The sequence below is a fragment of the Lissotriton vulgaris genome, unplaced genomic scaffold (assembly GCF_964263255.1).
Source record: "Lissotriton vulgaris unplaced genomic scaffold, aLisVul1.2 SCAFFOLD_2093, whole genome shotgun sequence".
NCBI classification, from domain to species: Eukaryota; Metazoa; Chordata; class Amphibia; order Caudata; family Salamandridae; genus Lissotriton; species Lissotriton vulgaris.
The window spans coordinates 269,907-294,101 of NW_028246778.1; the positions used below are offsets into that span (position 1 = coordinate 269,907).

Here is a 24,195-nt window from a genome sequence, read left to right on the forward strand (position 1 = left end):
TTTCACTGACCAGTTACAGCTTATAACGTTATTTAATTAAAACAATGGATAAACATGTTTATTTGAGGTTTAATTCAGGAAAAGCAAACCCTCATAGAGAATACAGGTTTATGTAAAGCGGGTGAAATGTAAGCAGGAACAACATGTTACCTTAATGCTTTTACTCTCATTGTTCAGAAATCCATGATTCTTTTTTGTCTTGTAGGGACTCTTCAGGAGAATCTAGACTCACTCAAACCCACAAAGGCTCCCTCATTTTCATGTCAGCCAGCCAGCTGCTCACTCATAATATAGCAAAAAGAACAACTGGTGGACAGAATGCAGAAAAATGTCATACATTCACCCCAGTGCAGAGATCTGGGCCTAAATCCGTTGTTATTTTGCTCACCATGCCATTCCAGTTTGGAGGCAGCCATATGCAAATCAATCTTGATCTGGCACCCAATGGGAACAGTCCAGCCTGAACTGCCAGGCCAGGTCCTCCCTGGACTAGAAACAAGCATCCTAAACCGGTTTCGGGCTTTCAGCCCTCATCAGCCAGGATAGCTTGATTCCAATAGTATGGAGAGCACGGGACTCATGTCTGAGCATACCTGTCCCACTCGGGGTGACAAATGCAAAAAGAACAATTGATGGACAGAATGCAGAACAATGTCACACATTCACCTCAGTACAGAGATCTAGGCCTAAATCCATTGTTTTTTTGCTCACCATGCCATTCCAGTTTGGACCCAGCCATATGCAAATCAGTCTTCATGCTGCGCCCAATGGGAACAGTCCAGCCCGAACTGCCAGGCCCTTTGTATTTAAGAGTCCTTTCATTCGGGAAGTGAACACAAAGCATTACCCACAGAACTATGCACATAACATATTGCTCTTTGATATGCATGGTACATGTTCTTTGCAGCAGGCATATTACCCCATTGTGCTACCTTAGATGAGTAAAACAGCCACTAGACAAAACATGCTCCCATGATGGGACAGGGGAGGTGATGGGACAGGGGAGGTGATGGGACAGGGGAGGTGATGGGACAGGGGAGGTGACGGGCAGGAGTGGTGATGGGGCAGGAGAGGTGAGGGGGCATGAGATAGAGCGGTGAATGGGGCAGGAGCGGTAAACGGGGCAGGAGCGGTGAACGGGGCAGGAGCGGTGAACGGGGCAGGAGCGGTGAACGGGGCAGGAGCGGTGAACGGGGCAGGAGAAGTGATGGGCAGGAGAGGCGACAGGGCAGGAGAGGTGACTTGGAAGGAGAGGCAACAGGACAGGAGAGGTGACCGGGCACAAGAAGTGACAGGCAGGTGACATGACAGGTAGGTGATGTGATGGGCAGGAGAGTTGATGGGCAGGAGAGGTGACGGGGCAGGAGGGGTGACGGGGCAGGAGGGGTGACGGGGCAGGAGGGGTGACGGGGCAGGAGGGGTGACGGGGCAGGAGGGGTGACTGGGCAGGAGGGGTGACGGGGCAGGAGCGGTGATTAGGCATGAGCAGGAGGGGTAACCGGGCAGGAGCGGTGAACAGGGCAGGAGCAGTGAACGGGGCAGGAGCAGTGAACGGGGCAGGAGCAGTGAACGGGGCAGGAGTAGTGAACGTTGGTGATCAATGTACCTGCTGGAGAGAGATCCTCTTCTGCCCTGTCATCTCTCCTGTTCTGTCACTTCTCCTGCCCGGTCACCTTTCCTGCCCAGTCACCGTTCCTGCGTCACCTTTCCTGCCCAGTCACCTCTCCTGCCCAGTCACCTCTCCTGGCCCGTCACTTTTCCTGCCCCGTCACAGCTCCTGCCCATTCACTGCTCCTGTCTGGTCAGCACTCCTGCCCGATCACCGCTACAGCCACATCACTTCTCCTGTCCCATCACTTCTCCTGCCCTGTTCACTGCTCTTATCCGTTCACTGCCCCTATCAGTTCACTGCTCTTGCCGGTTACCGCTCCTGCCCATTCCTTATCACCGCTCCTGCCCCTTAACTTCCACTGCCCCATCACCGCTCCTGCCCCTTCACTTCCACTGCCCCATCACCGCTCCTGCCCCTTCACTCCCCTGCCCCATCACTTCTCCTGTCCCATCACCTCTCCTTTCCTGTCACCTCTCCTGTCCCGCATCTGAAGCACATGTTCCCAAGTGCTGTGCAGCCTAAAAGCTGTCTGTTCCCATTCACAATATTTATTTTGCCTCACTGTAGCGAGGATGTTATATCTGGGGATTCTTTGCAAGATTAGGATTTCGGGCCTGCATACTGTGTGTCTGATATAATTGCACGAAGACCAGAGAATAGCGCGCAGCCCTACTGAGCTGCCCATAGACCAGAGAATAGCGCGCAGCCCTACTGAGCTGCCCATAGACCAGAGAATAGCGCGCAGCCCTACTGAGCTGCCCATAGACCAGAGAATAGCGCGCAGCCCTACTGAGCTGCCCATAGACCAGAGAATAGCGCGCAGCCCTACTGAGCTGCCCATAGGCTCCTGGAAGTACCACCTTGTTTACTCATGTTTGACTCAGTTATTTTGTTGGCAGTCAGCAGATCCGTGACTCAATGCATTCATCGCAAATGTGCCTCGTCAGGGCGGCAGCATTCTCGGAGCCAGCTGTTCTTGAACAGGTAACTTTGGGTATTGTACCAGAGTAGTTTCATTTTACAAGGAAACCCCCAGGGCTCTGCTAATGGCGGAAAAGCGGACTTTGCCATTTCACTGTAAACGCCCAATGATGTGTAAAGTCTCCACTGATGTGTAAACTCTCCGTGCACTAAAGATATCTCTGCCACCCTTTAACCACACTCCCCGCTGGCCCAAGGGCTTCCTAGAAAGGCATCTCCCAGGAGCATTGTCATTCGAAAGGAGATAATCGACCGCAATCGGAATGACAATGGGCCGCCCTCCGTCTGTGGAGCTCAGGGGGGGCTGCTTCAGGGCCCGCCCTCCGTCTGTGGAGCTCAGGGAGGGGCTGCTGCAGCCTCTGGAGCTCAACAGAGAAGTGCGAGCAGCCCCTGGAATCTGAAAGGAAAAGTTTTCGTTTGCCGTCCCGGGACGATATTTTGACAGAAAGAAGTAGGGGAACGGACTAAAATATTTTTTAGAAGTAGGGGCACGCCGTGCCCTTCCGTCCCCGTCCACTTCTACCACTGTTGACACAGGATCTCCACCTTCAGTAATGTTAGATCATTTAAATTCAAAATTGCCAATTATGAAACAATTGTTGCCTCCAATAAGAATCAAAAACCCTTGGGGCAAAAAAGAAGCCTGAACCATGGATTTCTTCAGACCTTGCGTCTTTTGAAACATACTGGCGCCAATTGGAAAGGAAGCGACAGAAATGACACTTGATTGATCGATCAAACTGGAATCATACATCAAAATTGATCAACAGATCAAACTCAATTCATAGATCAGTGTGTAGAAGGCTCTCTTGAAGTTGTAGAAAGGCAGCCAAACACAGACACTACGCCGACCGTAGTGTCTGGAGTTCCACAGAAGACTTATCTAAAACCTACCATGCGTTAACCAGTTCATTTGTAGGAGAGGCAAACACAGGTGAGGTTCTTTGGAGTTTTCTAAGTGTCTCTTCATTTTCTTCCAACCAAAAATTGATGTAAATGTGAAAACTAACTCTGAGAGCTGAGTTGGGGGCATCTGAACTTGAAAGTGGAGACTTATCTTTCAGCAGAGAATTAAGAAAGTTTATACTACTTCTTCGTACTGGCACTGAATATACTCCAGCTAAGTTGCAACCAAAAGTCCTACAAAATGTCTCTTTGTTGAATAGGACGCAAGAGTAGAGCAGCAAGTAGGGGCTCGATGTTACCATGTGAAGATGACGCTTGGCAAGCTGTCCGTTTTTATACAACTGAAAGTCATGCAAGAAATAAAATTGTATTCCCAAGTATAACGTATCTAAATCTATCAAACCCAAGTCTATTTGATGGCAGCCGTCTGCCGTCAGAAGATGGATAATTTACGGTCGAAGGTGCGGGTTGTTACTGCTGGTGACACTTCGGTTGTACATTTTCACCCCCGTTGACAGGCTTGGCCGTAGTCCCTAATCCTTCGGCCACAGAACTGAGTGCCACCGGGCATGGCTCCCACCTATTAAATCTGGATTGACTTTCAGCCAATGTCTTCCCTCCATTTCTCGATCTCCTGAGGATAGATGTCCAAGGATGCATCGTTCCCGGCCGGTTGACGGTATGAAAGAAGATCTGGGGGTCATCTCTGTAAGTAACTAAACGGGGCCATGAAAACCAATTAACGAGGATGGTGATGGGGTATGCAGGATAAAAAGCTAAGGTGAGACAGCGAACTATTCTTGGACACAAAAATTCATGGAAGAAGTCTCTGAGTAATACGGGTACTTGGCCAGTTGTAAAGTATGGTTATTAAGAAAATAATTAAACCAGATGTTTGCAGTGAGTTTAATAATGCTGTACAAATGCAGTTTTTAACCCATTAATAAAGAAAGCCTCATTAGAGCCTGAACTTCCAGACAACTGTAGGACAATTTACACTTTCCTATTTTTGACAAGGGTCAATTGAGACACCTCAGGGACTATCTGGAAAATAATTCTATCTTTTCTGACTGCCAATGTGGGATTCACTGCTAAGGGAGACAAAAATAGTCATCTAAAACACCCAGACGTACGTGGCCGAGCTTTGCCATAGGGCCACTCGGTGGCTGAAATCCTATTACACCTAGTGACACAATGAGCCATTCCTTGCACACACTTGATAAAACTGACTTGTTTGCAAGAGGTTTGATCAGACGCTTAGGTTGCAAGGAGGTATTCTTGGATGTATCCAGTCCAGGATCAATATAGTTCAATGTGTCTAATTGAGTCTGTGCAGAGAGGATTCCAAGAATGACCCCTGTGAAGTCTCCCGGCTCAGCACTCTCTGCTCTTCTTCTTCAATAGTTCCATGGTCCCTCGGCCATCGGTAATCAAAGACCATTATCTGTGGTTTCTGATGTACATGGTGATGATACGCCGCTGATTCTAGGTCTAAGTGATGATGTCCAAGTTTCAAAAGTTGTTGGTTTGTCTGAAAAAAAATTAGCTTTTGGATTGAACCGCTGACCTCTTAAACCACGTAAGATGGAAACCTTGGTTTCAGCTGCTGATGCATCTTTGCTGGGGGGGTTGCTGCCAGAGAATTAGGTATGATCTCTTCCGCAACAAAGATTAGGACCTTGAGTGTCACTTTTGATTCATCCTTATTTACTTTATTTATTTAAGGAGTTTTGTATAGTACAAACAAGACTCGTTCAGGTATCAGAGCGCTGTAAAATAGCAAAACAAGTTAAAACACAGAAAAAAACAGGCAATACACAAATAGAATACAGTATGCAATCTGTTGTGCAAATAAGTAGTATCGGAGAAAGCAAAAAAGAAAACCCCAAAAAACGACAACATAAAGGAATCGGCCCGAAACAAAATATATACAATAAGCACAAACGGCTAAGAAAACATAGGAAACAAAAATGAATATGGAGGGGTAGTCCGACTTGGGGAGATCAGGAACTGATGGACCTAATTAGTAACTAATGCTGAAGGTATCTTTCCAGCAAGAGTTTTTAAAATTGTTTTTGAAGAAGGTAGTCGAAGGATTATATCTAGTTTCAGCAGGAATTGCATTCCATGTTCTGGGGGAAAGATCCAAAAAAGGAGCGGTTCTGAGTTTTCTTTTTGTTAAACTTCTGTGGCTTCCCCAATAGAGAGAGCTTCTTAGGGAGCGGCTTCCCCCCAATAGTTTAAGCTTTTTATCCAGGTAGATGGGAGTGTTGTGATGAAGAGTCTTATGAGCCATGCAGGCTATCGTAAATGGAATCCTTGCTTGCAACTGGAGCCGTTTGAGATGTTTCAGGTCAGGTGTGATGTGGTCGCGTTTGCTGGATCCGATGATGAGCCTCGCAGCGGAGTTTAGAATGCCCTTAATGGAGGCAGCCTGGCCCGTAGTCTGGGCGGGCGATGACTGAAAGTCATCTAGGGGTAAGAAGGGTTTGAATCTTCTTCGAGTGCTCAAATGGAAATTGGCTCCTCTGGTAGTTGCACTGATGTGATCTGCATATTCAGGTATTCGTCTAATGAAATGCCGAACAATCTAGTGGAATCAACAACATGTGGGGCGCAGTTGAGGGCTATAAGCTGAGCCGTTCATCTGTGGGAGTTGAGAGATTGTAGGGGTCGAATGATCAAGAGAAATTTTGTCTTGAGTGAGTTTAGCATGAGCTGATTGCGGGTTAACCATTGTCAGGGTTACAGTAGGGTGAAGTTAAGAGTTTTAATATCTTCATGTAAGGAAATTTTCAAGTATAATTGTGTGTCATCTGCATACATGTGGTGCTACATGTTTGATCTGTAAAAATGTTGGTGAGCAGACAGTTCAAAAAACAAGTTGAATAGCGTGGGTGGGAGTGTGGATCCTTGAGGTACTCCAGTCGACACCGGTTTAATGTCAGACTCTGCATTGTTGAGATCTATTATGGAGGAGGGAGGAAAACCAACTTAAGACAGGACCAGATAACCCCATCCTTTTCTCCAAAAGGTCTCTCGTGTTGTCATGTTTGACCGTATCAAACGCAGAGGAAAGATCAAGGAGTATAAGCAGGCAATGGCGGCTCCTCTATGGGGGCGTTTGGGCACCGCCCCCCCCGGCTTTCTTGCCGTTCGAGTAGGCAGAAACAAATGGTAGTTATTATCGTAATAACTACCATTTCTTTCTGCCTTCTCTCACAGCGAGAAAGCAGAAGTTCCTGGTTGAGAGTGGGCAGTGTTTCTCGAGGGCAGGGGGGGAGTGGCTTGCCCACTGTTGTTAATACTGACTGTTTGGGCAGCCTAAGGCCGCCCAAACAGTCAATATTAACAACAGTGGGCAAGCCACTCCCCCCTGCCCTCGAGTAACACCGCCCATTCTCCCTGTTCTCTCTGTATGCTGCAGCATACGCGGGTGGGGCAGCGGCTGCACCAATCAAAAACACTGTGGTGGAGGGGAGGGAGGCTGCCTGCCGCCTTGCTGCCACCTTCCTCATGACAAGCCCAGAGGAATTCAAACGCAGCGACGGCGGGAGGCGGGAGTCTCGGGACTTCACTAAAAGCGGGCGGTAAGTTTTACTTTTGTTTTATTTTTATTTTTCCCATAATCCCCTCCCTCTCCCCCTCCCCTCCGCGGCGCGACTACCCTATTTTCACCCCCCCCCCACCCACCCGTAATGCCGGCTGCGACTGCCTATGCATACTTTAAGATTGTTTTGTTAGTCCTATTGGTTTGGTAGTATGTATCCTGGCCGATATATTTTGTAGTAGATTCTGTGCATAATGTTTTTTTCTGTCGACCCTTCTGATACCCCTCTGCTCTGGGTGAGTAGTGTGTGGTGACGAGTTCAACACCAGTGTAATGCAGGTGAGGTGTTGCGAAAGTTGTTCCCACCCCAGGGTCTGTGAGTGAAATTTATGCCGAGTTCAGAAGCAACAGAATGCAGGTGAGGTGAAGTAAGGGTCATTCCCTCCAAGTGGCAGTGACTGGCATTGTCTGCCAGAGCCCTGTACATTCCATTCTAAGACCTATGATCTCATTAGATAATTTCCCGGTACCTCTGCTTTAGGATCCTCTGTGTGACATTTCCTCACTATGGGGTTAAAGGAGCAGGAGGAACAAGGCGGACAGCAGGTAAATGTTTTGTTTCATTATTCAACCTCGCCCCCTGCCGGTTTTAATTGCTGGCAGCCGCCACTGTAAAGCAGGCAGGGCTCGTTCTGATCGCGTAGTCTCAGGCCATCGCCCACGTTGTGTGTCTGACCTGTTCTGAAGACAGACTATGAATGGTCAAGGAGCTGAACTCCCACATCTCCCTAGTCCTTAGACTCGATCACTGCGAATGGTACACACTTTTAAACCATCTCCGTTGCTAAGTGCTACGAGCCACGTTCTACTGATTCAAGCACCAGTATTTTCAAGACCATTGTACGGTTGAGGGACATGTTGAGAAATTCCACAAAACAACAAAGGGACACTGAGGGCAGCCCAGAACTGATCGAAAGAAATGAGATCACAAGACAATCTTGTCCTCATTCTTTAGAAAGCACTTTGGGGCTCGGTCTACGGCCGGTAGCTAGAATACTTTGAATTAGAAAGGTTTGATAGGGTGCTAAGATCTGCAGCCCCAAACCTGAGGTGCTCGAAGCGGAGCTGCTCCAAGGTGGGTGCAGGATGCCGACCGCGGCTGGAGTAAAACTCTGGAATGAGTGCCAAGTTGCATGGTTTTGCTGCATTTAACAGAAATTGGAATGGTGCCTCTTGATTCCTGGTACCCTGATGAGCATACTCTGGTTTTTCTTGTTTTATTCCTTATGACCTCTGTTCAATTTATTTTGTTGATCGCACAGTTTGCGTTTCATAAGTTGTTTGTTGTTATGTGCGACTTGAACCTGGATTTGACCCCGCCTTGTTCACTTATAAATGAATGTACTCCCGCTCTTCCACCCACCTACTACTACTGGTACTGAAAAGGTTTTCATTTTTAAACTGTGGAACCACACTAGTGATTTAAAGTCAGTTTCACTGTGACCTTCCAATGAGGACTTGCTAAAAGTAAATCTATTTTCATTTGTGAATAATAATAATTTATGATTCCAAAATCACAACCTAAACAAGCCCCGTGTCAGTCCGAAGCTATTGCATTTTGATAATATTTTACCATTTCTAGTAGTTCAGGAACCTGCAAGCTTTGGTTAATCGTTGTACACGTCTGTGCCTTCTTCTAGGAGGACCATGGTCCAGACAACTATGGCGTTCCTCTCAATACCCTCGACCCGTCCATCAGCTGGAAGGACATCGCTTGGCTGAAGAGCCTGACCCGTCTGCCAATCATCATCAAGGGAATTCTGACCAAGGAGGACGCAGAGCTGGCGGTCGAGCACGGTGTTCAGGGAGTTATCGTGTCCAACCATGGTGGACGGCAGCTGGACGGGGAACCGGCCACAGTAAGTACATGTCTGGTGGAGTGGTGAGGCCTCTACGCCACTTTAAACCCAAACAAAAACAGGTTCAGAACCGTCGCATAGGCATTCTGAGGTCTGTGAGCAGCGGACGTGCCAGAGACGAGAGACTTATGATTTCTTCTGAAGTTACAACAGTCCGGTGAATCACAATTAGCCTAGAAACAGGCAAATAGGACAGAAGCACTAGAATAATATTTTTTTTATTGGAATTGTTTCTGTCTAACCTTTTCTTTTGTTATTTCTTTTACCATATATTCCTTATGTGAGAGGGGTTTCTGAAGTCTTAGTTTTCTCCTAGAGTAGTGTGGCATAATAATCATATTTTCATAGGATGTGCATTAAAATTCAAAAGGGTTCCTTTACTTGTTCTAAATACATCTACATCCTCAAACACAACCTTAATGTTTTATTAAAATTGTATTCATTAGTTAATTTACTTTTAAAGTGTTTTTATTGCCAGCATATAGCCTCCACATTTGGAAGATGGCATGTTTTCTGACTTATGCATCCAATTTAAAAAAGTGTTAAAAATTAACATTGTAATGGTTTTCCCAGGCCAGATCTATTGCTTTTGCCAATGCTTGTTAACATGTGCATTCAACTGCTGAATGCCTCAATATTGTCAAACATTAATTTGTTGCTTTAGAATGCCCCAGAATCCTGTTACATGTCAGATTGAATCAAGAATCGGAGCTGTGGCCTCCTCAGTAAGAATGAGAGACTTGGTTCAAAGTTTAAAGATTTCTGTAATAAATTATTCATTCGAAGTACATGAAACATGCCATGGATACTGCTAGCAGCAAAGCATGCAGATCATAAGTATAAAGACCCCAGTATAGCTCGATGCACAGTCCAGCATAGATTGGGCTCGTGAGCATGGGAGAAGGAAGGGTCCTGCTGGACAGAGGCAAAGCCGGTTCTTAGTTGGACCTTACACAGCGGATTCCATCCATCACTGGTCTGCGCATGCGCATGGTTCTTCGGAGATGCACCAATGAGCAACGAGCAGGAAGGAACATTTTACTACAGAACACACTTGAGAATTCTCTCATATACCATTGTGTTGCATTCAGCGGCTCCTGCAGTTTATCCAGGGATCACCAGTGGCGGCTGGTGACATTTGAACCTGGTGAGGCGGAAAATGATTTCCGCACTGTAGCTCGTGAGCCCGGCGCGCGTGCCCGAACCCCCCCCACCCAACCCACCCCCCCGTCCCCCCCCCCCCCCCCCACCGAGAAAAATGTGAAAATCGAGTGGACAAATGGTGCATTTGTAAGCAATTTTGAGAAGGAAGGAAGGTTACTAAAGAAATTGTGAAAGTGCAGATATGACAGTAATAAAGAGATGTCATACAACATAGGTAGCTGCCTGCTTATTCAATATGTGGCTTCATAACAGACTTTGAGATACAATGCATTTCTCACCTGCGCACTTCACTTGAGCACCAGTTTCGATACATATTTGACCCATTTATTTGTCATGACTCATGCACGGGTGGGGGTTGAGTGAATTGCCCAGAATCACAGGATGTTGTGCGTTCCTGCTGCGACTCAAACCTGGTTCCCTAGTGAGGTACTAACCCAGCCCAACGCTGCTTGGCTTTCACCCAGCCATTGCATGTGCTTACCAACCCAGGTGACGCGCCCCCAAGATGCAAGACTCGCCCTGACATTGCCCACACCAAAATAGGCTGCTCCCGCCACCGCCTATGCTGCCCGACTGCCTCACTGAGGTAACAAGCAGAAAGAAACAAGCTGCAATGTGACCAGCCCGCTGCAGTTGTGAATAGGATTAATGCAAGTTACCACAAAATTTAGCAGAAATACAATCTAATAATCACCATAAAAAGGACCAACCAGGGCAACTACGCCCCCAGCAGGCGTACTGTTCAATTAGCATTGTGGTCAATAACACATTTAACCAAATGTGCGCATATATGAAAGAGGCTGTGATGCATGTGTAATGCCCTGGGCTACACAAACACACTTACGCACAGGAAAGTGTACTAAAATCAACACTGTGGGACTAAGTAGTTAATTAGAAACCCTTTGGTAGATGTCATCAATAACCATGTACGTGCCTCCCGATATTACTGATGTGAGGGCCATCTTAAAACTTTATGCCCACGACTAGGGGGAACAGATTTTGATAAGCAACATCTATGAATGTCCAGACATAAAAATAGACTTACTTCTGTCCCGATGTTTGCGTTGCTTTGAAAAGCTGTGTATTCCCAGCTACGCGGCGGCGCACATAACATTACCTATGGCACGTCCTTCACCCTGAGCCCCCCTCTGCTGCCGCGTGCACGCAGCTGGCGTCCTCCTGCGCCCCTGAAACAGATACATTACTTAAAGAGAGTATACCTTTCAACTCTCATTTGCAGGACGACCTGGCCTTTGTTCCCAAAACCATGTATTTTAACAATTACAGAGAACACTGGGACAGTCCTCTGAACACTGGGAATGTTGAGGCAAATCCGTGAAATCTGGTCACCCTACCACGACTCGCTTGCAAACTAACCAGGACACCTTCCTAACGAAATAAAGGCTGACTCAAATCTGAGCAGAAGGTGCATGGACCTACTGAGCTCTCATTCCTACATGCAGCTCTCTACAATGGCGGAATTACACATCACACTCGGGTGAGGACTAACAGCCGCCAGGTTGCACGCGGATGCATGCAGCAGATTCACAGACTCTCTCTCTCTCACTCACTCACTCTCCCCCCCCCCCCCCCCTCAATTCCCTGCGCACTGGCATGACTTCAAGAGTCGCGGCAGTGGCACTAGTGAAAGCATCAAACCGGCTGCCATAGAAGGCGCTGTATTTACAAAAAAATACTTACACAGACCGAAACGATGCCGGATGGCCAAACCCGCCATGGCACTCTCAGGGGGGTACAGCTGTGGGATCATGGGTAATACGTAACGGGTGGGAGTTTGAAATAAAATTCAAAAGGGCGGTAATCACCACCATCACCATTGTGACTCACCTCAGTAGTTCTCCTTGTCGTGTCGATGTTGTTACGGTAGTAGTCCAGCTCAGTAGGCAGCAGGAAGAGTCACCATCAGGAGGACAGGAGGAGCACGCACACCACGTTTGAAGCGGGCAGCAGCACTGTGTGTGGAAGTGGCTGCGGGTGCGGGGTGAGAGTGACCAAGGAGGTGAATGACGTCACGTCATCCCAGACGTCATCAAGCAGGTCATGGAATGGATTGGTTAGAGCAGCCAAACTCCCCGCCCCATTAGGAGGCTGGGGGCTGCGGCATGAGGCAACCCCCGGTATGCAAAGGGGGGGGCTAGTGCGCATGTTCCCACCGGGCAGAAAAATGACCTGTCCGAAAGAGGACACACGCACTAGCGCCCCTGCACAGCCCCACCCCCCCTTTTCCCGATGGTTTCTGGTTCGGCCCGGTGACCGGCCGGCCAGAAACTAGTTGCTGAATAATGCATAATGTTTTATTTTACTAGGCATACTGGCGGTCCCGGATGGCGGCAGTGCGCGTTGGGGGGGCAACGCCCCAACGCCCCAATGGACGCACCGCCGCTGGGGATCACACCTGGACAGTTTGTGTGAGCGATAGCCCGAGGCTGTTGGGGGGCTCTTGGTTCGGTGCAGCGGGGTGAAGGCTGTGTCGACGCTCACCGTCTGTAGTGCAAGGCTCACAATTATTCATTAGAGCAGGGAAATGACCAGGATCGTGTGGTGTACGACGACGTTACATCAAGATGGAAGAAAGCGCAAATTCGGTTCCTGTTGGCACACTCTTGCAGAATCCGAGCGCGGTATAAATGGGAATAACATAACATAACAAGTCGGGGTTAAAAAATTTCAAGCTAAAGAGAAGAAAACAGCTACCGCTCCCCCCCCCCCCCCCCCCCCCCCCTCCATGATTTCCAAATGATCTCTTCTGCATCCTATCACGGTGCAGCGCTCATCAACTTCGTGTTTTTTCTTTTGATTCGACGAGTCTGTCCTGGTGACCTGGAGATCACGTTGCATCTCTTCAACCTTTACATCAATTCTTTGTATTTTTCTTCCTCTCGTTGCTGGCGGCTTCTTGGACCCGCGCTCTAGTCCATTGCATGATGAAGGTCCTTTGCAGACCTTTAGTGAACGAGGCGCACATGCAACGCCAAGTAGTGTAATCAAAAGAGGAGGAGTTACAGTATCCTCCGCCTGCGAGCCACTCTCCGATCTTACAGAAACCTCTTCCAGTAGACCCAATACAAAGCCTGTTCCATTCCAGACACCTGTCTCTTCTAATTCACTTAGCTCATGCGTAATATTCAAAATGTTAGTGATATACCTATTAAGCTGGGTGTAAGAAATGGGGTTACCAAATCTCCAAGGGGGTAGCATGGAACCAAGCAGGCAGGCCAAACTTCGGAGGACATGTGAAGCGCTCACGCAGTACCCACATACGACTCAGCAGGCACGACACAAAAGAGGCAGGACACCGGCTTGAGTTGGAAAATGAGTAAGTAGTTTAGTAGATCTCCAACCTGCAAGGCAAACATGCATCAACAGAGGTATCACAACACGACGCCAACTGGCACCAGAGCCAAGTGTATCAGGGGGGATTATTTACATGGGAAGTAAGGGCTGAGTCTGTAAGTCCATGGCTGAAATAAAGAAGGTGATTAAATTTGTCATTAAACCTGGGGTCACTATGGCGGGGCCAACTCAGGCTCTCATCCTTTGCAGTTTAACTCCAACCTGACCCCTGTAAAGGAAAACTTCAGGGCATCACAGTAAACCCCAACAGACAGGAACACCTGTAATAAATCAGCAATGGGATATAACCAGGGGCCTGGAATGACACGTCAGGCCAGCACCGGGGCAGAACACCTGCAGTAAAAGGGCACGTTAACATTAGATATCGGTCTCATCACTTTAGGCCAGGGAGATGACCATCTCATCAGGTAAGTAGGCATCTTGTATGCAATTGAACCTTAGGCATACACATTACGCTGTGACATTAGGCATTTAACCTTAAGCATTTCAACACTGGCGCATTATTCCTGAGCAATACCCTGGCATCCAACACATTGTGCCCCTCACCAGTGCGTACATTAGGCTCACTTAGGCAGGCATATAACATCCGCAGGGGCCCACAACCTTATTTGTATAACCGCCTGGAATCAGCGTAGGATCATCTAACAGGCGTGAAACATCAACATACATTGGCATCAGTAACGGTAGTAACCGGTCACAACCAATCAAACATTTCCTATAACCTGGTCACTGTGCAGGAATAAACATTTCACTAGGGCAACCCTAAATACCTCTTCAGACGACTAACACCTGGGGGGTGCCTACCATTAACAGGGGCATTAACACTAGGCCATAACCACACTGGGCGCGAAATTCAGCAAAAGCACTGCCTTACGCCACACTACCCCAAACACCAGGGCCTACATTAGCTGGCGTTCACCTGATCCTCCAGGCAGGAATGACCTCATCACTGGGTAGAAATAAACCTCTCATTAGGGCAAGACTAACCAGTGCCTATAGTAGGATGCACCTTTCGTTAAGTACGCACAATCACCAGGCTTCAGGCAGCATTTCTCTTTGCAAGGATAAACATCCCATTGGGTAAAGCAGTCAGCTCATTAAGCCACCATAACAAGGATGACCTTCCCCCTAGCAGTCACTCGCGGCTTTTACTCGTTTTCTGGGCATTTAGGCCCTTGCCAGTTAACCGGGGGGGGGGAGGGGGCGGACACCGCCCCTGTGTCCCGTTGCCCTCTCCACCCTCCGCTCAGTATACTCAAGGCCCCACTCACCGGGCTCCTAGGCTCTGCTGACGTCAGGGGCTCTGGTTTCCCCACTGTCGAGGCTCTCCTCCGGTGCTGCTCCTCCTCGCGGGAGCACAGACAGGCAGGGCAGTCTTGCGGCCGGCTTGGGCGTGCGGGGCTCTCTTCAGCTAAGGAGAGCCCCGCCAGCAGCTGCAGCGCTTCACTGGGCTTCTGAGGCAGAGGCGGGGGCAGGCACCGATCATGTGCCTCGATGCCCCCTCCTCCCGAGAGCCGGGCTCCCTCTTCACCCAGGCCCCTCCTTCTCCTGAGGAGACCCGGGGCTTCCTTCGGCCTGCTCGGACTCTCCCTGGGGCACTCACGGGTGGAGTAGACCCCCTCGGGGCTGAGCAAGGCGCACAACGACGTCCTCCCTCACAACGGCAGGGCTCCCTTTCTTCTGTGGCGGCGGGGCAGGCACCGACATTGTTCCCCGGCCCCCCGCCTCTTCCACCGGCCCCTCACTAGGGGGCTCAGACTGGCGGGGTGGGCTCCCGCTCCGGTCGCTCACTATCGGGGCTCCCGCTTGACAATGGGGGCCCCGCACCGGTACTTCACCCGGGTCCCCCTCCCTCCTCACGGGGACCCGGGGCTTAGACTCAGCTTCTTCCTACCTTCCCGGCCGCCCGGGCCGGCAGCCAATCCCTGCGCGGCGTATGCGGGAGCGGGCCGATGATGCGGCCGGGCGCCCCCGTCACATGATGGGGGTGAGGAAGGCTTTAGGGCCTAGCGCGGCCCTCTTTCCACTTCGGCGGCCCTCTCCTGGCACCGGGGGCCGCCGCAACGCTGCCCACCACAGCAGAGGGGGTCCCCACGACAGCACCGGGCCGCGGCGGTGATTTCTGACAATTTACCACTGGCGCAAGGCAGCGCCAACACTCCTCGGGCTGCGGCGGTGATATTGGCGGCAATAAGGGGTAGGCTCCCTTTTATTTAATTATTAATATTGCCGGGTAGACATCCGCGCCGATCACGGGGCCAAAAGCGCGCCAAAACGTGGGGTAAGCTCCTGTGGCGCTATTCCACTCAGAATCAGGGCGCTATTCACGGAGCACAGCTCCTCCTTCGGCCCACACAGTTCTCAGGGCCAACAGCACTTCGGGGGCCACACAACTTCGGCGCTTCCAGCACACAGCGCTAGGCAGAGCACAGCTCAAGTTTCTAGAGGTTCACAGGCAGTGCCTCACAGCGTCAGACCTTCCACAGGGGGCCACAGCTTCCTTGGGGGCATCAACCTCCCCAGAACAGCGCTATTGCAGCACAGCACCTGGCAGCACACCTCACAGGGGGGGCAAACAGTTCCACAGTCAGCCTCAGGGGCACACTCCTCACCTCCTGGGCGCTTCCTCACGCAGTGCTGGCGTGGTACCCGGTCCAAACAGCGTCAGTGACCTGGGTAGGGGCCCTCCCCTGTCAGGGGCCCGTGGGGACAGCAGAGGGGGTGTTTTTAGGGGTGCAGGGCCCAGCTCACACGCCCATGTGGCGGTAGCGCCTCGCAGCAGGTCCCCTCTCTTTCTTGTCCCAGCTCTGACTGACTCTCTGGTGGCACATCCCCCTTACTTATACCCTCCTCCCAGGCAGTGCCAGAACCTTCTAGAATGTTGGCAAAGCTGGCCTAAACTGGCTCAAGGGGAGGGGGTGAGCACCCTGGGTGCCAGGCTTTCCCTCCAAAAGCTAGGGGTGGCTGGGTAATATTATCTAGACCGCTGACCTATGGCAGTCCAGTGGCAAAACCCATGGCCATGGCATCCATTTTAAACACAGAATATTTCAGTCAGGTGCATTTTACAATGGGGAGAATTTACAAGTGCTCACACCATTACATGACATTACATTTTAGTACAGGGCAACTCCTACCACACATGGCCTATACAGGTTTATTGCCATGGGGGAGACTTCCTAAATTAGGGGGGTAAAAGCGAAACATTTTGGGGGAAAAGGCCAAGTCCAACACTGGGTATCTATTTTCGGGATGTACACACACCATTCTCTGGTGTGGATAACCGTGCAAACTCTGAATTAATTTACAGATCTACTGCCGGGCGTTTCTGCATGATCATAGCTCTCATAGCAAGCAATTCTTTATTAATCGCAGTTAGAGCCCCCACAGTGTTAGTAGCAGCCTGTCTACTGGAGTTTATATCTTTCTAATCTTTTTTTTATTTAAGAAAAGTTCTATTGGGATTTTATACACACAGGAAGATACAGTTAAGAAAGTACAGATAAAGCAAACCACAGGATAGATGGTACCAACAGACTTGATGAATACAAGAGTATGGGAAACAACCTTTACAACGCAACTTTTACAACGCAACATCCATTACAACGCATGCATTTACAACGCAACCATTACAACGCATGACACTACAACGCACACCACTACAACGCATGTCATTACAACTCAGTCATTGCAACGCATACCATTACAACGCATAACATTACCATCCAACACTTACCCTACTGTTGCACCCCCTGGAGTTAGAATAGTAATTTTTACCCCTACACTATCCAATACTTACCAAACATGCAATGTAATGTAATTCGTTGTAATGGTATGCGTTGTAAAGGTAGTATGCATTGTAATGGAATGCGTTGTAAATGTAGTTTTTAAAATTCGTTGTAATGGCATGCGTTGTAATGGAATGCGTTGTAATGGATGTTGCGTTGTAAAAAATGCGTTGTTAAGGTGTGCGTTGTAACGTCATACATCCCAAGAGTATATCCCCTAATCAATGAGTTTTATAGTAGTAGTAGAGGTGTACGTGCAACTGTATGAAAATGAGAGTGAGGGTCTGATGTCTAATGTTTGTCTGATGAGAGGGTAAAGTTGTTTACTGGGGAGGTGCAAAAGGTATTGTCTGTGTAAAGGTAGGTGTAGAGTGAGAGAGAAAGACCGGTGAGAAAAGAAAAAGAGAGGAGAGAAGAACAAGAAAAGGTTAGGAGAGCTCAGTAGGCCTTATTGTGGGGGGGGGGGGAGTGTGTGTGGAGAAGAGCAGGGGGTTGGGAGGGGGATACATAGCTATCTAACATGATCCAGATGTTTCCACTTTTCAGTGGTGGAGTCTTAGGATAAATGCTTGGCGAGTTACTTGGGCCTCTGGTGAATTGAATCCATTCCCACCGGGTCTGGGAGGAGTTTGGATGAGTCTTTCCATTCAGAGAGGATTCCTTTCAGGCCGGTTGTAACCAAAATGTCCCATTGAGTTTGGCTGTCTTTGTTCAGCGCATGTTTTATGTCCTGGGGGAAGATACCTAGTATAACGGCCGCTGGGCTAGGAGTCCAGTTTACCAAGAGGATTTGTGATATGTCACTTCCAATGTCTAGCAAGAACCTTCTAGTGAAGGAACACTCCAGAAGCTTCCTTCTCGCAGCACCAGCAGGTGTCGGAGGGGCTAAGCCCCAGTTTACAAGGTTTGGCTGCAGTCCAGTGGGCCATATTGTCAATCCAGTATCAACATTGTGCAAGCGATGGGGTTATGTTGCTAGTAGGGAGGTTCTCCCATATAGACGGCCAGTATTACTTGTCCTCCTGGGTGAAGTTTGAGTCGGAAATGAGGGTTTCATATTTATCTTGGATTGGTTTGGTTAGCCAAGATTTAGTGGGAGAGAGTATAGTTTGGATGCTATGGGTCCGCCTTTGCTGTACTTTTTTAGAGTGTTAGTAGGTTGTGAGAGCTTGGCGATTTACGTCTAGCTGTAAGTAATTACATTTTTAGGAAGTGGTAGAAGTCTCGATAATTGAGATTAAATTCAGACTTGAGTTGTGAGAAGGGTATGGGTTCTGAGAGGGTACCAGGGTCTCCTACCAAGAGTATGCCTTTGCATCCATTTTGCTATGATCAACGTGCGAGTATCGCATTTGTTGGGTAGTCTGTTGTCCATCTTGTGCAGGGCCTGTACTGTACTCGAGAGAATGTTTGCAGAATGGTGTGTTTTCATTTTCTCTTTTTTTTTGTTCTTTTTTTTTTTTGGAAACCTTTATTGATAGTTCAAAGTACACCCCTATTCAGCCGTACATCCCGGAGGCTAGGCAGCATTATTAAAGCAGCATAGAGGTGTGCACAAAACAGTAAAAGGAGCAGTCAGGTTTAATTTTATATCATAGAAGTGAACCTAAGGAACAAGGTGAGAACCGAAAAGGAACAAGAATAAGAAAGGAAGAGGGGGAGAGGGGGGGAAAAGGAGAAAGGTGGCAAGGCAAAAGAGAATAGAAGAGCGGTAAAGCATATATCCAGGGGGACGAGCGGGAACTTCAGCACCGTGAAGGAAACACATCAATAAGAGCATACAGTTGTGGGGGGAGAAAGAAACAGGATTATAACACGTGAAACACGGGTGGAGGGAATAGCTAAGGTGAGAGGCGAACCTCCAGCCGAACTACCTCCGGGGGCACACAAATATCGCCTCTATACGCATTCCAGTCTCCCCATACCATCCCCCACATCCTGGGCTTACCCCGGGCTAAGTAGACAGTTTTCTCCCGGAGCATACACCAGTCCATGTTGGTTTTCCAAAGACTCACAGGGGGGGGGTCGGAGCACCCCATTTCTGAGCGATGTCCCTCTTGGCCACCATGTTCCCTAGCGTAACCCAGCGAGTTTGAGCATTGTTGTAGTCAGTCGGACCCCACACATTCAATAAGCAGCGTCTAGCTTCCGCAGGCAAATCAACACCAGTCACATCACGCATAACCGTATGCACCCGTTCCGTATAGGAGGCAATGACCTGGCATTCCCAAATGGTATGCATAAAGGTGGCCAGCGCACCACATCCTCTTCTACAAAGGCCATCCCGGGAAAGCCCCATATGAATCAACCTGGGGCCAGTGACGTACACCCTGTGAAGAACTTTCAGCTGAACCAAACGCAGTCTGGCCGAAATTGCAACTTCCTTGGGGGAGGACACCGCAGACTGCCAGTCCTCATCATCCATCTCAATACCATCATTCATCCACTGATCACGCACTTTCATCAGCAGGTCCGTCCGAACATTGATTAGCTTTTTGTAAGTCAGGGAAATGGCGCTGTCCGGCATATGGCCGTCCAGCACCCTGTCCTCCAGCGGGGACGATTCGGGAACTGTTTCACCAACAGGCAGGGTGGACGTGAGGGCATGCCTCAACTGCGCATACCTAAAGTAGTCCGTGGCCCCCAGTTGGAACTCGGCCTGTAGTACCTCAAATGATTTAATATCCCCTCTGGCCATCACATCCGCCACCTTGGAAATGCCGATGAGATCCCACCGATCAAACCCTTTTGAGTGCCACAACCTCCCCAGCAAGTCAGAGTCGTAAAGGGGAGTAGCCATGGTGAGCCTACCTTTCCACCCCAGTGCCTTCCTAACGGCCCTCCATAGATGCACCGCGGTCCTGGTGGGACCAGTCAAGTTTCGGTCCAGAGATCTAGAGTACAACGCTCTGTAGTACATCCCGTCGTTCATGAGCCAGCGATCCATGGCGTACCCTGGACTTACCGCCAGACCGTAAAAGCCATGATTAAGAGCTGCCAATTGGGAGGCCCAGTAGTACCGGCGGACATCGGGCAGGGCAATACCACCATCGTACCACGGAATGGTCAACTTAACTACGGCAATACGCGGCCTACCGTCCCACAAAAGGGTACGCTGCAAACCTTCAACCTCCCTGAAGTATGTGGAAGGGACTGGGTCCTGCGTGTTTTGAAGCGCATACAAGAATCTCGGCAGGGACATCATTTTAAACAATGCCGCTCGGCCCAACAGGGACAGCGGCAATCGTTTCCAACCCACCACGTCACGCCGAAGGCGCGCTAGAGGAGGGAGCAAGTTGTTAGCATAACGTGCCCGGACATCCGTTGAAATATAGATACCCAGGTACTTGAAGCCCTGCTGCGAGACCTGTATCGCACAGCCCCTAGGGAGATGGGGAGTGTCGCCGCGAAGCACATATAGGTAGGACTTGGACCAGTTAATAACCAGGCCCGAGTATCTACCGAAGGTTCCCAGTGCGTCAAACACAACAATCAATGACCGACAGGGGGAGGTAAGGTAAAGCAGAATATCATCCGCGTACAGCGAAACGCGGTCTTCAAATCCCGGCGACCAACGGATCCCACAAATATCAGGGTGAGTACGGATCCAGGCAGCAAGCAGCTCAAGCGCAAGGGCAAAGAGGAGCGGTGATAATGGACAGCCCTCTCTAGTACCCCTGCGCAAGGCAAAGGAAGCAGACATGCGGCCATTGACCGTTATGTTGGCCAACGGGGAGGAATAGAGAAGCCGGACCCAACTGACGAAGTCAGGGCCAAACCCAAACTTAGACAGCACCGCCCAGAGGTAGTTCCATTCAAGAGAATCAAACGCCATCGTCTCGTCCAGTGAAGCCAGGACAGTTGGCTCGCGGAGCATATGCGCCCGCGCCATGACAGCGTGAAGCCTTCTAAGATTAAGGGCAGTATTGCGGTGAGGTATGAAGCCCGACTGGTCCGGATGGACCAAGTCTGCAATCACACCCACGAGCCGATTGGCCAGCAACTTAGCTAGGATCTTGGGCTCGCCATTAAGCAAGGAAATAGGGCGGTGTGATCTACAAAGGTCTCTAGGCTTCCCCTCCTTATGAATGACCACAATAGTGGCCAGGCGTTGGTCCAATGGAAGTTCACCAACTTCCCGGGCTTCCAAGAACATATTCCTCAGGGGCACTGCAATGGTATCCGCTTTAATCTTATATAGCTCCACCGGGAGACCGTTGGGACCCGGGGCTTTACCGGAGCGCAGGGACCGTATCGCTATCGCCACCTCATCCGCCGTAATGCCCCGGTCCATGTCGTCAAGCTCGGTATCCGACAGGCAAGGAAGCTCAACCCTCTCCAAAAAGGAGGCCGAGTCCGATTCAGTCAGGGCGGAGACTGAGGTGTAAACCGTCTCAAAGTAGTCGGCAAAGGCCGAGGCAACAGCGCCGGGGTCAGTTACAACCAGTCCGTCGTCACCCAAAATCTCAGGTACCACACGAGAAGCCAGCTCTTTCTTATCTAACCAGGCAAGGAGCTTGCCCGCCTTGTCCCCGGCATCGTAAATCCGCCCTTGCTGTTCCCTGCCCATCGCCTTGGCAGCATCAGTGGCAGTGGCTCTATACTCCGACTGCTTCAGGGAGAGAGCGTGTAACAGTTCGGTTGTCGGTCCCAGCGCCAACTGGGAATTCAAGTCTGAAATGTCCGACTCCAACCGCACCATGTCTTCATCCCTTCGCCTGCGCACCTCGGCTATCAAGGAGAAGGCCTCTCCTCTCAGGACAGTCTTAAAGGCCTCCCAGAGGCAAAGGGCCGACGCCACTGTACCTGTGTTCTCAGTGAAGTACAGGTCGATAGCTTTAGCAAGGAGGTCTCGAGTTCTGGGGTTGCGGAAGTACCAAGGATTGACCGGCGCCACCCTAGTCGCCGCCGCAATACCAAAGTCAAAGGATACCCAAACTGGAGAGTGATCCGATATACCTCTGGCCATAAGGCGAGCCCCAGAGACGGTCGATGCCTGAACCGCCGGAGTCAACACGTAATCAATTCTAGAAAGGCTGCCGTGTGCACCCGAGTGAAAAGTGTACTGCCGCTGAGCAGGGTGAAAAAGCCGCCAACAGTCGATAAGGCCCATAGTGCTCATGAAGTCCGGGAGCCATGATTGTGCACAGCGCAGATCTCTGGACGGAAACCGGTCAAGGGAACCCGAAACCACAGAGTTAAAATCCCCACCCAGTATTAGCAAACCCTCCGGGAGGCCCAAAATGGCGCCTCCGAGATCCTGAAAGGTAGTCGTCTGCAAGCCCGGGGGGACATAAACCGAAACCAAAGCCAGGGTGCGTCGCTCCCATCTGCTCACCACAGCAACATAGCGACTCCACCTCCAGGGGAAGAGACATGCGCACCATTATCCCAACCCCCCGGGATCCCGAAGAGAACCCAGAATGGGCCACCATTTTGAACCCCTTTCTGTTCAAGGCCTGGCAAGTATTGCCGACGAGATGAGTCTTTTGCAGGAGGATAACATCGGGCACACAACGTTTAAACATTTGTAACACAACACCACGTTTAATACGATCACCCAACCCATTCACGTTCCAACTAAGCACATTTAAAGTCTTACCCCCCATCGTCACAGATGCCCCGTCCCAACCCCCCTCTCCAGAAAGCAGCCACCGCGGCGTTGTAATCAAAACAATAATAGCCTCGCCATGAAAAAGGAAAGAGAGGAAAAGCAAAAGAAGAACACACAAACCAACCACCCCCCACCCTGCACCCCTGCATTAGACTAAAAGCCCCCCCAACTAGCAGTGTGCCTGTCGCCCCGAATAAACTAACCTACAAAAAGCCCCCAGAGGATAAAGGAGACATCCTATCACCCCCCGTTACCCTCCAAAGTTAAGAAAACAGGAGAAAAAGAAAACAAAAGTCAGTGAATGATGGCATACGCAGAGCCCTCCGCAGAAAGAAGACCAACGCGATAAAGTTTATTCCTGGGAACCTGGACCGCCCGACATCTCTTCCGACAGATCCGCAGGAGTAGTCTGACGCTGAGGCAAAGTGTCCAGCCAGTCCCCTGCGGCATCCGGCAAGTTCAAAGAACAGCGTCAGAGCGCCATGTTCTATTCGAAGTTTCGCTGGATAAAGCATGGAGTATCTCAGCCCCATCTCTCTCAGTCTCCGTTTGACGCCCAGGAAACTTTGTCGGCGCTTCTGTACAGCCTGGGTGAAGTCGGGGAAGAAATTCACGTCCGCATTCTGAAATTTCAGCGGACCGCCACTTCTCGACGCTTGTAGGATCGCGTCTCGGTCTCTGTAGTTAAAAAGTCTGGCAATGATAGGGCGCGGGGACGCACCTGACTTCGGCTGGCCACCAGGCAGTCTATGAGCTCTCTCCACCGAGAAAAACTTACTCAGGCCTCCGGGCGCCAAGTGCTTCACCACCAGTTCCTCCACAAACAAATCGGCAGCGTTCTCCTCCGCACCCTCCGGCACACCTGTAATGCGGACGTTCTGGCGTCGTGCCCGTCCTTCAAAATCATCAAGCCGGCGGGCAAGCATCAAATTAGCGGCCTTCAAGTCCCGGACCTCGGTCTGCACATCAGACATATCAGTAGTCAGACTCGACGTCTTGATGTCGAGCGACTTCACCCTGTCATTCGTCTTCCCGAGGTCGGCTCTGATGAGGTTGAGCTTGATCGTGAGGGTATCAACCTTGTGGGACATCACTTCATGTTGTTGGTGCATTTCGGCCTTCACGCCCGCAATGGCTCCCATCACGTCCCGGAGGGTGGGTTCCGCATCTTCTGGGGACACATCCCGAAGCGAGTCTTTGGTACGGCCCGATGCACCTGGCGAACCTTTGGAGAGAGAGAATCGTTCAGGAATGGTGGGCTGCGAAAAGGAGGGTTTCCTGCTGAC

At 50.0% G+C, this 24,195-nt stretch overlaps 1 protein-coding gene across 4 annotated transcripts in view; it reads left to right on the plus strand.

Moving 5' to 3' along the window:
- The window catches only part of LOC147665747 (2-Hydroxyacid oxidase 2-like), a 198,796-nt gene that overhangs the window by 158,185 nt on the left and 16,416 nt on the right, over positions 1-24,195 (plus strand). For all 4 annotated transcript variants that reach the window (XM_086949548.1, XM_086949551.1, XM_086949549.1 and 1 more), the window contains one exon: positions 8,750-8,968. In XM_086949548.1, coding sequence (XP_086805674.1) covers positions 8,750-8,968 — 219 coding nt within the window. The remainder of the gene's footprint in view (positions 1-8,749; positions 8,969-24,195) is intronic.